At 44.8% G+C, this 12,844-nt stretch overlaps 1 protein-coding gene across 2 annotated transcripts in view; it reads left to right on the top strand.

Annotated features, from left to right (window-relative positions):
* The window catches only part of LOC124035624 (diacylglycerol lipase-alpha-like), a 46,377-nt gene that overhangs the window by 29,712 nt on the left and 3,821 nt on the right, over positions 1-12,844 (top strand). For both annotated transcript variants that reach the window (XM_046349168.1, XM_046349167.1), the window contains 6 exons: positions 1-11; positions 1,725-1,793; positions 1,917-1,989; positions 4,323-4,531; positions 6,589-6,715; positions 12,020-12,177. The exon at positions 1-11 is cut by the window's left edge and continues 132 nt beyond it. In XM_046349168.1, the coding sequence (XP_046205124.1) occupies positions 1-11; positions 1,725-1,793; positions 1,917-1,989; positions 4,323-4,531; positions 6,589-6,715; positions 12,020-12,177 (647 nt within the window). The remainder of the gene's footprint in view (positions 12-1,724; positions 1,794-1,916; positions 1,990-4,322; positions 4,532-6,588; positions 6,716-12,019; positions 12,178-12,844) is intronic.

Below are 12,844 nucleotides of genomic sequence, written 5' to 3'. Positions count from 1 at the left end.
GGCCTTCTGAGGTAACTATGGCCTTCATCATGTCATCAAACTATATGGTAGATGTATTTGCTCGGCCCATTGCTTGTAGCCACTTGTAGCTATTGCAACAGGACAGAAAGCACCAAGACCTACTCGGATCAAGAACTTTGCATCAGACATCCATATCACATTGCTTGTATAGGCTGGAATTGCATTGGGAACTATATTACCGATAGTACACTAAACACGCACACTGAAACGTCTCACCTTCAACCGTCATAAGATCACTGTGTAACATGTCCATGTGTGTCTTTCAGTAGATATTAGGCTCTATTATGGGGCTTGTTTCTTTCAGTAGATATTAGGCTCTATTATGGGGCTCGTTTCTTTCAGTAGATATTAGGCTCTATTATGGGGCTCGTTTCTTTCAGTAGATATTAAGCTCTATTATGGGGCTCGTTTCTTTCAGTAGATATTAAGCTCTATTATGGGGCTCGTTTCTTTCAGTAGATATTAAGCTCTATTATGGGGCTCGTTTCTTTCAGTAGATATTAAGCTCTATTATCGGTCTTGTTTCTTTCAGTAGATATTAAGCTCTATTATGGGGCTCGTTTCTTTCAGTAGATATTAAGCTCTATTATCGGTCTTGTTTCTTTCAGTAGATATTAGCCTCTATTATGGGGCTCGTTTCTTTCAGTAGATATTAGGCTCTATTATGGGGCTTGTTTCTTTCAGTAGATATTAAGCTCTATTATGGGGCTCGTTTCTTTCAGTAGATATTAAGCTCTATTATCGGTCTCGTTTCTTTCAGTAGATATTAGCCTCTATTATGGGGCTCGTTTCTTTCAGTAGATATTAGGCTCTATTATGGGGCTCGTTTCTTTCAGTAGATATTAAGCTCTATTATCAGTCTTGTTTCTTTCAGTAGATATTAGCCTCTATTATGGGGCTCGTTTCTTTCAGTAGATATTTGCCTCTATTATGAGGCTTGTTTCTTTTTGCCTTGTGGCAAAGCTGAATAACCTCTATAAAGCGGCCAGCCCCCTCAAACTGGATTTGCAATGTAACTCATAGTGAAAGAGGTTGTGTGAACATATGCCCTGTTCCAGTGCTCCGCCAGTCCAGTGCTGTTCTGAGAAGGTCATTTGTGGTTAGAACTGGTTCTAGATTATCTCTGCTGATCAGATGAGGTAGAGGCCTTTTTCAGGTCCTCCAGTTTCTAGGTTATAGCATAAAGCAGGGAACTCAGAAGCCTCATCTCTGTATACACCAGTGATTTCTATGCTGAGATCTTCTTCATATTTGTCAGTCGTGACTCGTGATCTAGTCCATTTGTCTCTGGTCTTATCTATTGATATTAATTAGATCCCAATCCCGTTTGTAACACCGATGTCGATATCTTGGATTCTTTTTATCGAAGGGCAACTCATCGCTGGCCTTGATTCCTCTACACATCGACGCTTGCTGTGGAGAGATGTTGAATTATTTATCCAGTTGGAATGAGATCAGACTCATGATTTTTGTGTGTGGAAAACATCTGTTTGGATATTCAGCAGCAACAGTTTGTGGTGATGGAGGGAAAGAGAAGAGTACACATCACACTCTGACCCGCTCTTCCCTTTTCCACATCCTCTTTCACTTTTTGTGTCTCTGACAAGTATTTTGCTACACCCGCAGTAACATCAGCTAAATAGGTCTATGTGACCAATAAAATGAGATTTGATTTGACTCTCCTCGTCGTTTTGTTTCTACAGTGAGGATGCCATGGAGTACTCCAAAGAGTTTGTCACTTCTGTCGTTTTGGGAAAGGACCTTGTCCCAAGGTATCTCATCTATATCTCATCTATATCTCATCTATATCTCATCTAGAAACCCCACCTATTTCAAGTATCATATCTGTCATGGTGTACAGCTGTACTCATTTCTCTCCTGTTTGTCTCTCATAGGATTGGTCTCTCTCAGTTGGAGGGGTTTCGGCGCCACCTGCTGGAAGTCTTACAGAAGAGCGACAAGCCCAAGGTAACGCATGTACAGTTGAAGTCGCAGGTTTACATACACATATATTTATTTTAAACTGCAAAACCCTTACGCATCACTGCACTTTGTATACCAGGGTTGGCTGTCCTTCTCTAGTCACTCGTAGGCTCAGTCACTGGTATACTTTTATTTACAAAGCCATTTTGGGTTTACTACCTTTTTATTTGGGCATTTTTATTGTTCAGAAATGTGGTGGGTACTCTTCGTTCGCTGGACTTTATCCTGCTAACTGTTCCAAACTGAATTTGGTAAAAGGGCTTTTATGTACTCTCTGCCATCGTCTTGGAACGCCTGACAAAATATTTTAAACTGGAAGAATTTGTCCCGATGAGTATTTTTAAATCACTGATGAATGATCTTGAGACTGATTCCCAGACCTGTCAATGGTGTTAATTTGCTGTTTTTGATTTTGTTATACTCTTGTGAATTCTATGGTTTTTACTAAATTACTTGTAGTTTTTCATGTTGTTTGTCTGTAATTTTTGTAATGACTTGGTGCTGCCCATCTTGGCCAGGACGCTCTTGAAAAAGAGATTTTAAATCTCAATTAGCCCTTCCTGGTTAAATAAAGGTTAAACAAAATAAATCAAACTTAGGTTGGAGTCATTAACTTGTTTTTCAACCACTCCACATGTTTCTTGTTAACAAACTATAGTTTTGGCAAGTTGGTTAGGACATCTACTTTGTGCATGACAAGTAATTTTTCCAACAATTGTTTACAGACAGATTATTTCACTTATAATACACTGTATCACAATTCCAGTGGGTCAGAGTTTACATACAGTAAGTTGACTGTGCCTTTAAACAGCTTGGAAAATTCCAGAAAATGATGTCATGGCTTTAGAAGCTTCTGATTGACATCATTTGAGTGAATTGGAGGTGGACCTGTGGATGTATTTCAAGGCCTACCTTCAAACTCAGTGCCTCTTTGCTTGACATCATGGGAAAATCAAAAGAAATGAGCCAAGACCTCTGAAACAAAATTGTAGACCTCCACAAGTCTGGTTCATCCTCTTGAGCAATTTCCAAACGGCTGAAGGTACCACGTTCATCTATACAAACAATAGTACACAAGTATAAACACCATGGGACCACACAGCCGTTATACCGCTCAGGAAGGAGACACGTTCTGTCTCCTAGAGATGAACGTACTTTGGTGCAAAAAGTACAAATCAATCCCAGAACAACATCAAAGGACCTTGTGAAGATGCTGGAGGAAACAGGTACAAACGTATCTATATCCACAGGAAAACGAATCCTATATCGATGTAACCTGAAAGGCCGCTCAGCAAGGAAGAAGCCACTGCTCCAAAACCACCATAAAAAAGCCAGACTACGGTTTGCAACTGCACATGGGGACAAAGATCGGACTTTTTGGATAAATGTCCTTTGGTCTGATGAAACAAAAATAGAACTGTTTGGCCATAATGACCATCATTATGTTTGGAGGAAAAAGGGGGAGGCTTGCAAGCCAAAGAACACCATCCCAACAGTGAAGCACGGGGGTAGACAGCATCATGTTGTAGGGGTGCTTTGCTGCAGGAAGGACTGGTACACTTCACAAAATAGATGGCATCATGAGAGAGGAAAATTATGAGGATATATTGAAGTAACATCTCAAGATATCAGTCAGGAAGTTGAAGCTTGGTTGCAAATGGGTCTTCCAAATGGCCAATGACCCCAAGCATACTTCCAACGTTGTGGCAAAATGGCTTAAGGACAACAAAGTCCAGGTATGGCCATCGCAAACCATGACCTCAATCCTATAGAAAATGTGTGGGCAGAACTGAAAAAGCGTGTGCAAGCAAGGAGGCCTACAAACCTGACTCAGTTACACCAGCTTTGTCAGGTGGAATGGGCCAAAATTCACCCAACTTATTGTGGGAAGCTTGTGGAAGGCTAACCAAAACGTTTGACCCAAGTTCAACAATTTCAAGGCAATGCTACCAAATACTAATTGAGTATATGTAAACTTCTGACCCCTGGCAATGTGATGAAAGAATTAAAAGCTGAAACAAATCCTTCTGACATTTCACATTCTTAAAATAAAGTGGTGATCCTAACTGACCTACGACAGGGAATCTTTACTAGGATTCAATGTCAGGAATTGTCAAACTGAGTTTAAATGTATTTGGCGAAGGTGTATGTGAACTTCCGACTTTAACTGTATTTCCAATCAGATAGCAAAGTGTGTGTGTGGGGGGGGGGGGGGTCAAGCTCTGTATATTCTATGTATATTCTACAGAAAGGAAGCATCAACACTGTGCTGTAACCGCTATCAGTATAGGTTGTAACTGCTGTTATCTCCCTGCCAGTGGAGGATCATTGCAGGGGGCACTAAGTGCATTCCTAAGTCCGAGCTGCCTGTGGACGACGGCCCTCAGCCCCATGCAGCCCCCGTGCCCCCCAGCACCCGTCTCTGGCTGCATCCCAGTGATCTCAGCATCGCCCTGTCAGCCTCCACCCCACTCTACCCCCCAGGCAAGGTCATCCACGTGGTCCACAACCACCCCTCAGAGACATGGTAAGAGCCCTGGCATTACAATGATGGCACAATAAAGTTTATTAGTCACATGCACAGGGTCACAGATGTCGTTTCAGGGTACTGTGGAATCATCTTTTATATAGTAGTAATAAAAAGTCAATAGAATAGAAAAAGATCACAGGACGGCATATACTTAATATTGACACATATTTACAGCTTGTTTTAAATTCTATACAGCTGCAGCAATTAAAGGTAGTTAAGTGTTTAAACAAGGATACTTCTCCATAGAGTGATGAGTGAGTAACAAGGATAAATGTCCATTGTGGGTTGAGGGGGAGGTAGGGGTGGGCGGATAAATGTCCGTTGAGGGGGAGGTAAAAATGAAGTCCGGGGGGCAGGAGAGGGACAGGGAGCAGGTAGCTGCCTCGTGGTGGCTATTCAGCAGCCTGATGGTCTTGGGGTAGAAGCTCTTGGCCAGTCTGTCAGTTTTTGCCATGATGCTCCTATATTGAGTGTTGAAATCGGGGAGAACAGGCCGTGGCTCGGGTGGCTGAGGTCCATGATGACCTTCTTGGCCTTCCTGTAACACTTTGTGTTGGAGGTGTCCTGGAGGGCAGGCAGTATGCACCCGATGGTGCGTTTGGCCGAGCATACCACCCTCTGTAGAGTCTTGCAGTCAGCGGCAGTGTTGATACAACCCAACAGTATGCTCTCGATGGTGCTCCTGTTGGACACTGTGAGGGCCCTCGGGGACAGGCCAAATTTCTTCCGCATCCTGAGGTTGAAGAGTCACTGTCGTGCCTTCCCCCACAAGGGGGAGATTTGTTTGCTCATGTGCCTAAAAAGACTTTACATAGGGCCTCCCGGGTGCCACAGTGGTCTAGAGCCTCTGGGTTCGCGCCCAGGCTCTGTTGCAGCCAGCCACGACCAGGAGGTCTAGCCTAGCGTCGTCCGGGTTAGGGAGGGTCTCTTCCGACGAAGGACAATTGGATACCATGAAATTGGGGAGATAAAGGGGATAAAACTTTTTTTTTTTTTTTTTAATTGAAAAAGAAAGACTTTACATATAACATAACACAGAAACCACAAAAAAATTAATTCAGAGTGTTATAGCTACACATTTAAAGTGAAAGTACAATATTCTGTATACTGGAGGGACCAACAGACTATCTATTATACAGCCTAACGGCTGTTGTATAAAAGAGTCCCCATATCTATCTGTTTTGAGTGAAGGGGATGAGTAGTGTTTGTAAAAGGCTTTCAAGTTTTAGGTGGATAAATTTTGTGTACAGATTGGTGGCTGATTCTTGATCTAGATCAATTATCCTTTCCGCCATCTTAAGCGCCGAAGCTTTTTCACCACGGTGTCCGTGTGGTTTGACCATTTCAGCTCCTTGGAGATGCTTACGCCGAGGAACTTTGTTTTTGACCATCTCCAGGGCGGCCCTGTTGATGAGGATGGGAGCGTGCCCAGCTTGGTTCCTCCTGAAGTCCACAATCAGATCCTTTGTTTTGCTGACATTGAGTGAGAGGTTGTTTACCTGGTAAAACACCGTCAGAATGCCTACTTCCTCTCTGTAAGCCGTCTCGTCATGGTTGTTAATAAGGCCTACTACTGTTGTGTCGTCAGTGAACTTGAGGATGGAGTTGGAACTGTGTGAGGCCACCCAGTCGTGGGTATACAAGGAGTACAGTAGGGGACTGAGGACGCACCCTTGTGGGGCTCCCGTGTTGAGGATCAGTTTGAAGGAGCTGATGTTGCCTACCTTCACCACCTGGGGGGCGGCCTGTCAGGTAGTCCAGGACCCAGTTGCATAGGGAGGAGTTCAATCCCAAGGCTGAGAGCTTTGTGGTGAGCTTAGCGGTATTTTATCGATGAACAGCATCCTCACAAATGCATTCCTTTAGTCCAGTGAGGACAGTGTATACTACCAATCAGTTTAGTACACATCTAGTGTGACATGTTTAATGCTAATTGGATAGAAACTGTACGAGGGAAAAGGCTGGCTTTACTCAGACATTACTTTTGGTATAAATGTGCACGCATACATCATTTTGCTGCGTATATCATTTAGCATGCCCCTCTCTGTGTGTAGCTGTGGACAGGAGGAGCCCACCTACTCAGCTCTCTGGGGGGATAACAAGTCTTTCAACGAGGTCATCATCTCCCCTGCCATGCTAAATGAGCACATGCCTCACATGGTGATGGAGGGACTCAACAAGGTCTGTGAATATAATAGATACACTGTCTATGTCTGTCTGGGTTTCCTTTGTGTGTTGGATGGGATGAGTGGAGGTTTCCTGTAGATAAAATGAAGGTGACAGAATAAGGTAGCGGAGCGCTGGTGAAATGCACTGAGGGAAATATCAATGAATCAAACATTCATACACTGAGTTGGCAGGTGACGACACTGGATGAATGTTCAATGTATGGATGTGTTTGTGGGTTTCTGTCTGTAAAAGCAGTCCTAACAATTGTATGTTTTCAATGAATAGTTAGAACTAACCTCATGTTTTCTTGGGTAGCTGGAGAAGGGTGCTGTTCACTGACGGTGTGCTGGATGTTCTGTCTGGTCTGCTCCACAGGCACTACATGCTTAGTCAATACTGAGGTTACTCTGATGGAACTGCATTGGTGTTGGAGTGTGTCTGCTGTGTGTTGGGTATTGGTGTAATAAGCATGGTGTTGTGTGATTGAAACTGCAGTGGTGTGGTTGTATGTCTTTGTGATACTTATGATGTCTCTGCAGGTACTGGAACCATTTGGTCTCAGTTCTGAGCAGGCAGGTGCAGAGCCAATGGAGATGGAGGATGAGGGCCAACCAGCCAGCACTGTTGTGGTCATAACCTCTGAAACAGAGCTGCCATCTACACCTCTGCTTTCAGATACCTCCTCTAACCCCCACAAAGACTCCCTCTCCACCTCTCCTCTTTCAGATACCTCCTCTAACCCCCACAAAGACTCACTCTCTCCCTCTCCTCTTTCAGATACCTCCTCTAACCCCCACAAAGACTCACTCTCTCCCTCTCCTCTTTCAGATACCTCCTCTAACCCCCACAAAGACTCACTCTCTCCCTCTCCTCTTTCAGATACCTCCTCTAACCCCCACAAAGACTCACTCTCTCCCTTTCCTCTTTCAGATACCTCCTCTAACCCCCACAAAGACTCACTCTCTCCCTCTCCTCTTTCAGATACCTCCTCTAACCCCCACAAAGACTCACTCTCTACCTCTCCTCTTTCAGATACCTCCTCTAACCCCCACAATGACTCACTCTCTACCTCTCCTCTTTCAGATACCTCCTCTAACCCCCACAAAGACTCACTCTCTAACTCTCCTCTTTCAGATACCTCCTCTAACCCCCACAAAGACTCACTCTCTCCCTCTCCTCTTTCAGATAGCTCTTCTGATACCCATAAATACATTTCCTCTCCCTGTTCTCTTTCAGATGGTCCATCTACTGCCAAAATAGAGCTGCCATCTACCCCTCCTAGATACCCCATCTGTTCCCCAAACACACTCTACCCTTCCTCTTATAGAGGTAGTCTTTCCCCCACTGAACCATCAAATACCTCTACGCAAACAGACCAAACTTTTATCTCCCACGTTGACCAATCCGCCGTCTCCCACGTTGACCAATCCGCCGTCTCCCACGTTGACCAATCCGCCGTCTCCCACGTTGACCAATCCGCCGTCTCCCACGTTGACCAATCCGCCGTCTCCCACGTTGACCAATCCGCCGTCTCCCACGTTGACCAATCCGCCGTCTCCCACGTTGACCAATCCGCCGTCTCCCACGTTGACCAATCCGCCGTCTCCCACGTTGACCAATCCGCCGTCTCCCACGTTGACCAACCCGCCGTCTCCCACGTTGACCAACCCGCCGTCTCCCACGTTGACCAACCCGCCGTCTCCCACGTTGACCAATCCGCCGTCTCCCACGTTGACCAACCCGCCGTCTCCCACGTTGACCAACCCGCCGTCTCCCACGTTGACCAATCCGCCGTCTCCCACGTTGACCAATCCGCCGTCTTCCACGTTGACCAACCCGCCGTCTCCCACGTTGACCAACCCGCCGTCTCCCACGTTGACCAACCCGCCGTCTCCCGTCTCCCACGTTGACCAACCCGCCGTCTCCCACGTTGACCAACCCGCCGTCTCCCACGTTGACCAACCCGCCGTCTCCCACGTTGACCAACCCGCCGTCTCCCACGTTGACCAATCCGCCGTCTCCCACGTTGACCAACCCGCTGTCTCCCTATTATCGAATGGCCCCTCTCCTCAGGAAAATGACTTGTTCTCTACACCTCTGTGTCACACCCACTCTCTCTCCCTCAAGCATCAAGTACCACCCCAAACAGACCTACCCTTTCCCCCACAATCATGACAGACAGACCCCATCTACTTCTCTTACAGGTGTACCCTGCAGTACCCTTCCACCAAGCCCCTCTGAACCTCTAATATCCAATACCCCTTCATCTCTCCAAGTAGACTCTTCAAATACACAATCTACCACCCCCACACAACCTATCCCAAATCCTCTGGTTTAACGTTACAGCCTCTACCTCTCCTTTCCAGCTCACAGTCCTCCTCTGCCTCTTCAGTCTTACAAACCCTGTCTTGCTCTTTGCTTTAGCTTCAAATTGTTCAGATTGAGAAACCACCACACAACCTACTTACTAACTAATGCACGCTTTTCTCTAGATGCAGTGAGGTTTCCATGGTTACCCCAATTTCTCTAACACTAACCCCCTCCTTATGATTCCTTGTGGCCTCCTACTGTTCCTAATTGGCAGCTCAAGGTGTCCTGAGTAAGGAGGATGTGCTAAGTGTCTCTGAGTCCTCTGATTCACCCACATTTGGCATGATGGCACAAACAGACTGGAAACCAAGCTCCTGTAGACCGTGTGGTCACATCAAATAGATTCTAATGGCTGGTTTTATATTAGTGTAGCCCGTTACCTGACGGTGATGACTACTTGTACAGATTGACCAGCCTGAAATAACCTCCCACCATTCAGACCAGTTCACTTTATATTAGTGTGATGATGGAGCACTGAGCTAGCCCTGGTTTATGCTCAATTCATTGATATAATTAGACAAAAGATAAATTGACCTAATAATATATCTCAATGGGTTCGTTACAAAGAGGGAGGACGTGCTTGTCTATTAGTCATGGTCAGTGCTTGACTTGGGCAGGAGCTCACCAGAGCTGAATACCTGCACCTCACATTTTCTACTGCTTGTGCTCCTTTTCCTAGCTCAAGCACCTAAATGTGAACAGTACCAGCTCTCAAAATGAGTGCCAACACCTATTTCAGTCCAAGTCAAGCACTGGTCATGGAGGCAGAACAGTACTTCCCTGGTACTGTTCTGCGCTGTGAGAGAGCACTCTGAGCACTGTTGGAGATGCACCTACTGGTTGATGTGTTTTACAGTATTTGATCTTGGTGGCTTTGTTTCTGATTGTGTCCCCTATGGTGCTGCTGGGGTGTTGGTGATGTGCCTTTTTCTGTTGTTGTTGTTGTTGCTATGGAAATATTAAGGTCATGCTGCTTGCTGCCTTATTGGTCTTTCGCCTGGTTCTCAGTATGTTCTATAATTATGTCCAGGAAAGTACTGGACTTCATTTAGTTTTTTCTATGCTGATTGACGCCCATCATTAGCTGACTGTTTTTACTCACCTCCCTCTCTGTCCATCTCTTCCTGTTACACACAGCTTTCATACCAATACCATCCATGTTTGTTCAATGTTAACTCCCATTATCATTTATTTTCATGTTTCATTATAGCCATTTGTCATTTTCATGTTGTAATGTTGTATTCCATGTCACAGTGTGTTGGCTTGTGATCCACATGTTTTCATATTTATTCATGATATGTTGTTCTTGAATCATGCTTTTTTTCATTTTGTGTTTTAACTCATTAAAGACAAATAATATATTTACCTGTGTGGTGATGTGATTACCATGAGTGTGTAGTAACTGTTGTCTGTGCTCTCTGTGTGGTGTTGTGATTACCATGAGTGTGTAGTAACTGTTGTCTGTGCTCTCTGTGTGGTGTTGTGATTACCATGAGTGTGTAGTAACTGTTGTCTGTGCTCTCTGTGTGGTGATGTGATTACCATGAGTGTGTAGTAACTGTTGTCTGTGCTCTCTGTGGTGTTGTGATTACCATGAGTGTGTAGTAACTGTTGTCTGTGCTCTCTGTGTGGTATTGTGATTACCATGAGTGTGTAGTAACTGTTGTCTATGCTCTCTGTGTGGTGGTTACCATGAGTGTGTAGTAACTGTTGTCTGTGCTCTCTGTGTGGTGATGTGATTACCATGAGTGTGTAGTAACTGTTGTCTGTGCTCTCTGTGTGGTGATGTGATTACCATGAGTGTGTAGTAACTGTTGTCTGTGCTCTCTGTGTGGTGTTGTGATTACCATGAGTGTGTAGTAACTGTTGTCTGTGCTCTCTGTGTGGTGATGTGATTACCATGAGTGTGTAGTAACTGTTGTCTGTGCTCTCTGTGGTGTTGTGATTACCATGAGTGTGTAGTAACTGTTGTCTGTGCTCTCTGTGTGGTGTTGTGATTACCATGAGTGTGTAGTAACTGTTGTCTGTGCTCTCTGTGTGGTGATTACCATGAGTGTGTAGTAACTGTTGTCTGTGCTCTCTGTGTGGTGATGTGATTACCATGAGTGTGTAGTAACTGTTGTCTGTGCTCTCTGTGTGGTGATGTGATTACCATGAGTGTGTAGTAACTGTTGTCTGTGCTCTCTGTGTGGTGATGTGATTACCATGAGTGTAGTAACTGTTGTCTGTGCTCTCTGTGTGGTGATGTGATTACCATGAGTGTGTAGTAACTGTTGTCTGTGCTCTCTGTGTGGTGTTGTGATTACCATGAGTGTGTAGTAACTGTTGTCTGTGCTCTCTGTGTGGTGACGTGATTACCATGAATGTGTAGTAACTGTTGTCTGTGCTCTCTCTGCTCTCTTCTTTTTCATCAGTTTAGATGAGTAACCTACTTACGGTGTATACACCACACCACACATACATCTGCGTAGGCCTACATATTATGGAATACTTCTGCAGCAATGTGAAAGTCTGAGATTTGTATCCAGGGGTATAGTGCATGACTTTGGTATCTACTCGGGTTTGGTGTTTGCCTGTGCTATCTAGGTTTGTTCAGTATTCAAGTATCATGCTTAAACAATTGAGGGTGGATGGATTTAGTGTTTCTGACCTTCATCTTTCCCTTCATTTGACACAGTATTGACTCGTCTCTAATGCCTTGTTTTCAATCATCTTAACATTCACTTTTTCCTGTACTCGCCTACCTGTCAATCCATTGTTCTTGCTGATGTCTATGACATATACAGGCCATTCCAGTTCTACTTAAATCCTCCTTACTGATCACCTTAGTTCACTGTTACTGCTCTCCCTCCTCCTTCTGTCCTCCCAGAGCCTCCAAATCAGTCAATAATGTCTACAATGCTGGTAGCAGTAAATTGACTGCTCCTCCTACCGTGCTATTGACAGGTGCTGGAGAACTATAACAAAGGGAAGACAGCCCTGCTGTCGGCTGCTAAGGTAATGGTGAGCCCAACCGAGGTGGACCTGAACCCAGAGACCATCTTCATGGCAGCCGCCCAACAACCCACCCCAACCACCCAACACCGCAGGAACAGCAGTGTTCGGTTAGTCCACTGGGATATGGGTGGAGCTTTGGGAGGGTTTGGGCAGAGACTGGGAACATGTATGACTGACTGACTATAATCAAAAATATCATTCATGTGTACAGGTAACTGCCCAAATAATGGAAACATTTGAGTAAATGAAGGATACAAAGTATACTGAAAGCAGGTGCTTCCACACGTGTGGTTCCTGAGTTAGTTAAGCAATTCAAATACCATCATGCTTAGGGTTATGTCTAAAAATGCTGGGCAGGCTGTTATTTTTTACATTATTTTAGCTATCATGACTCTGGGATGACAATACCCCTATCCACTGAATGGTGGATGAGCATGAAATTGATTATGTTGCATCCCTCCAAAAGAGTCTCAGTCACGTGTAGAATCTATACCAAGGTGCATTGAAGCCGTTCTGGTTCATGGTGGCCCTACAACCTATTAAGACACTTTATGTTGGTGTTTCCTTTATTTTGGGCAATGAAGGAATGTATGTTATGTGCAAGAGTCTGCAAGAATGTACCTAGTCCTTCAAGGTTTGTTCTTCTATGTGTTCAGATAGAAGTAAAGCATGACAGCATTAACTCTACCACTACCTTTCTGCCATGCACGGTCCTTGCTCTCTGACCCACAGTCATTGGTCTGACTCCAGATCAGTGGCAACGTATTGTAGTAC

This window comes from Oncorhynchus gorbuscha, linkage group LG05 (assembly GCF_021184085.1).
Source record: "Oncorhynchus gorbuscha isolate QuinsamMale2020 ecotype Even-year linkage group LG05, OgorEven_v1.0, whole genome shotgun sequence".
NCBI classification, from domain to species: Eukaryota; Metazoa; Chordata; class Actinopteri; order Salmoniformes; family Salmonidae; genus Oncorhynchus; species Oncorhynchus gorbuscha.
This window is presented reverse-complemented; position numbering and strand designations above follow the sequence as displayed.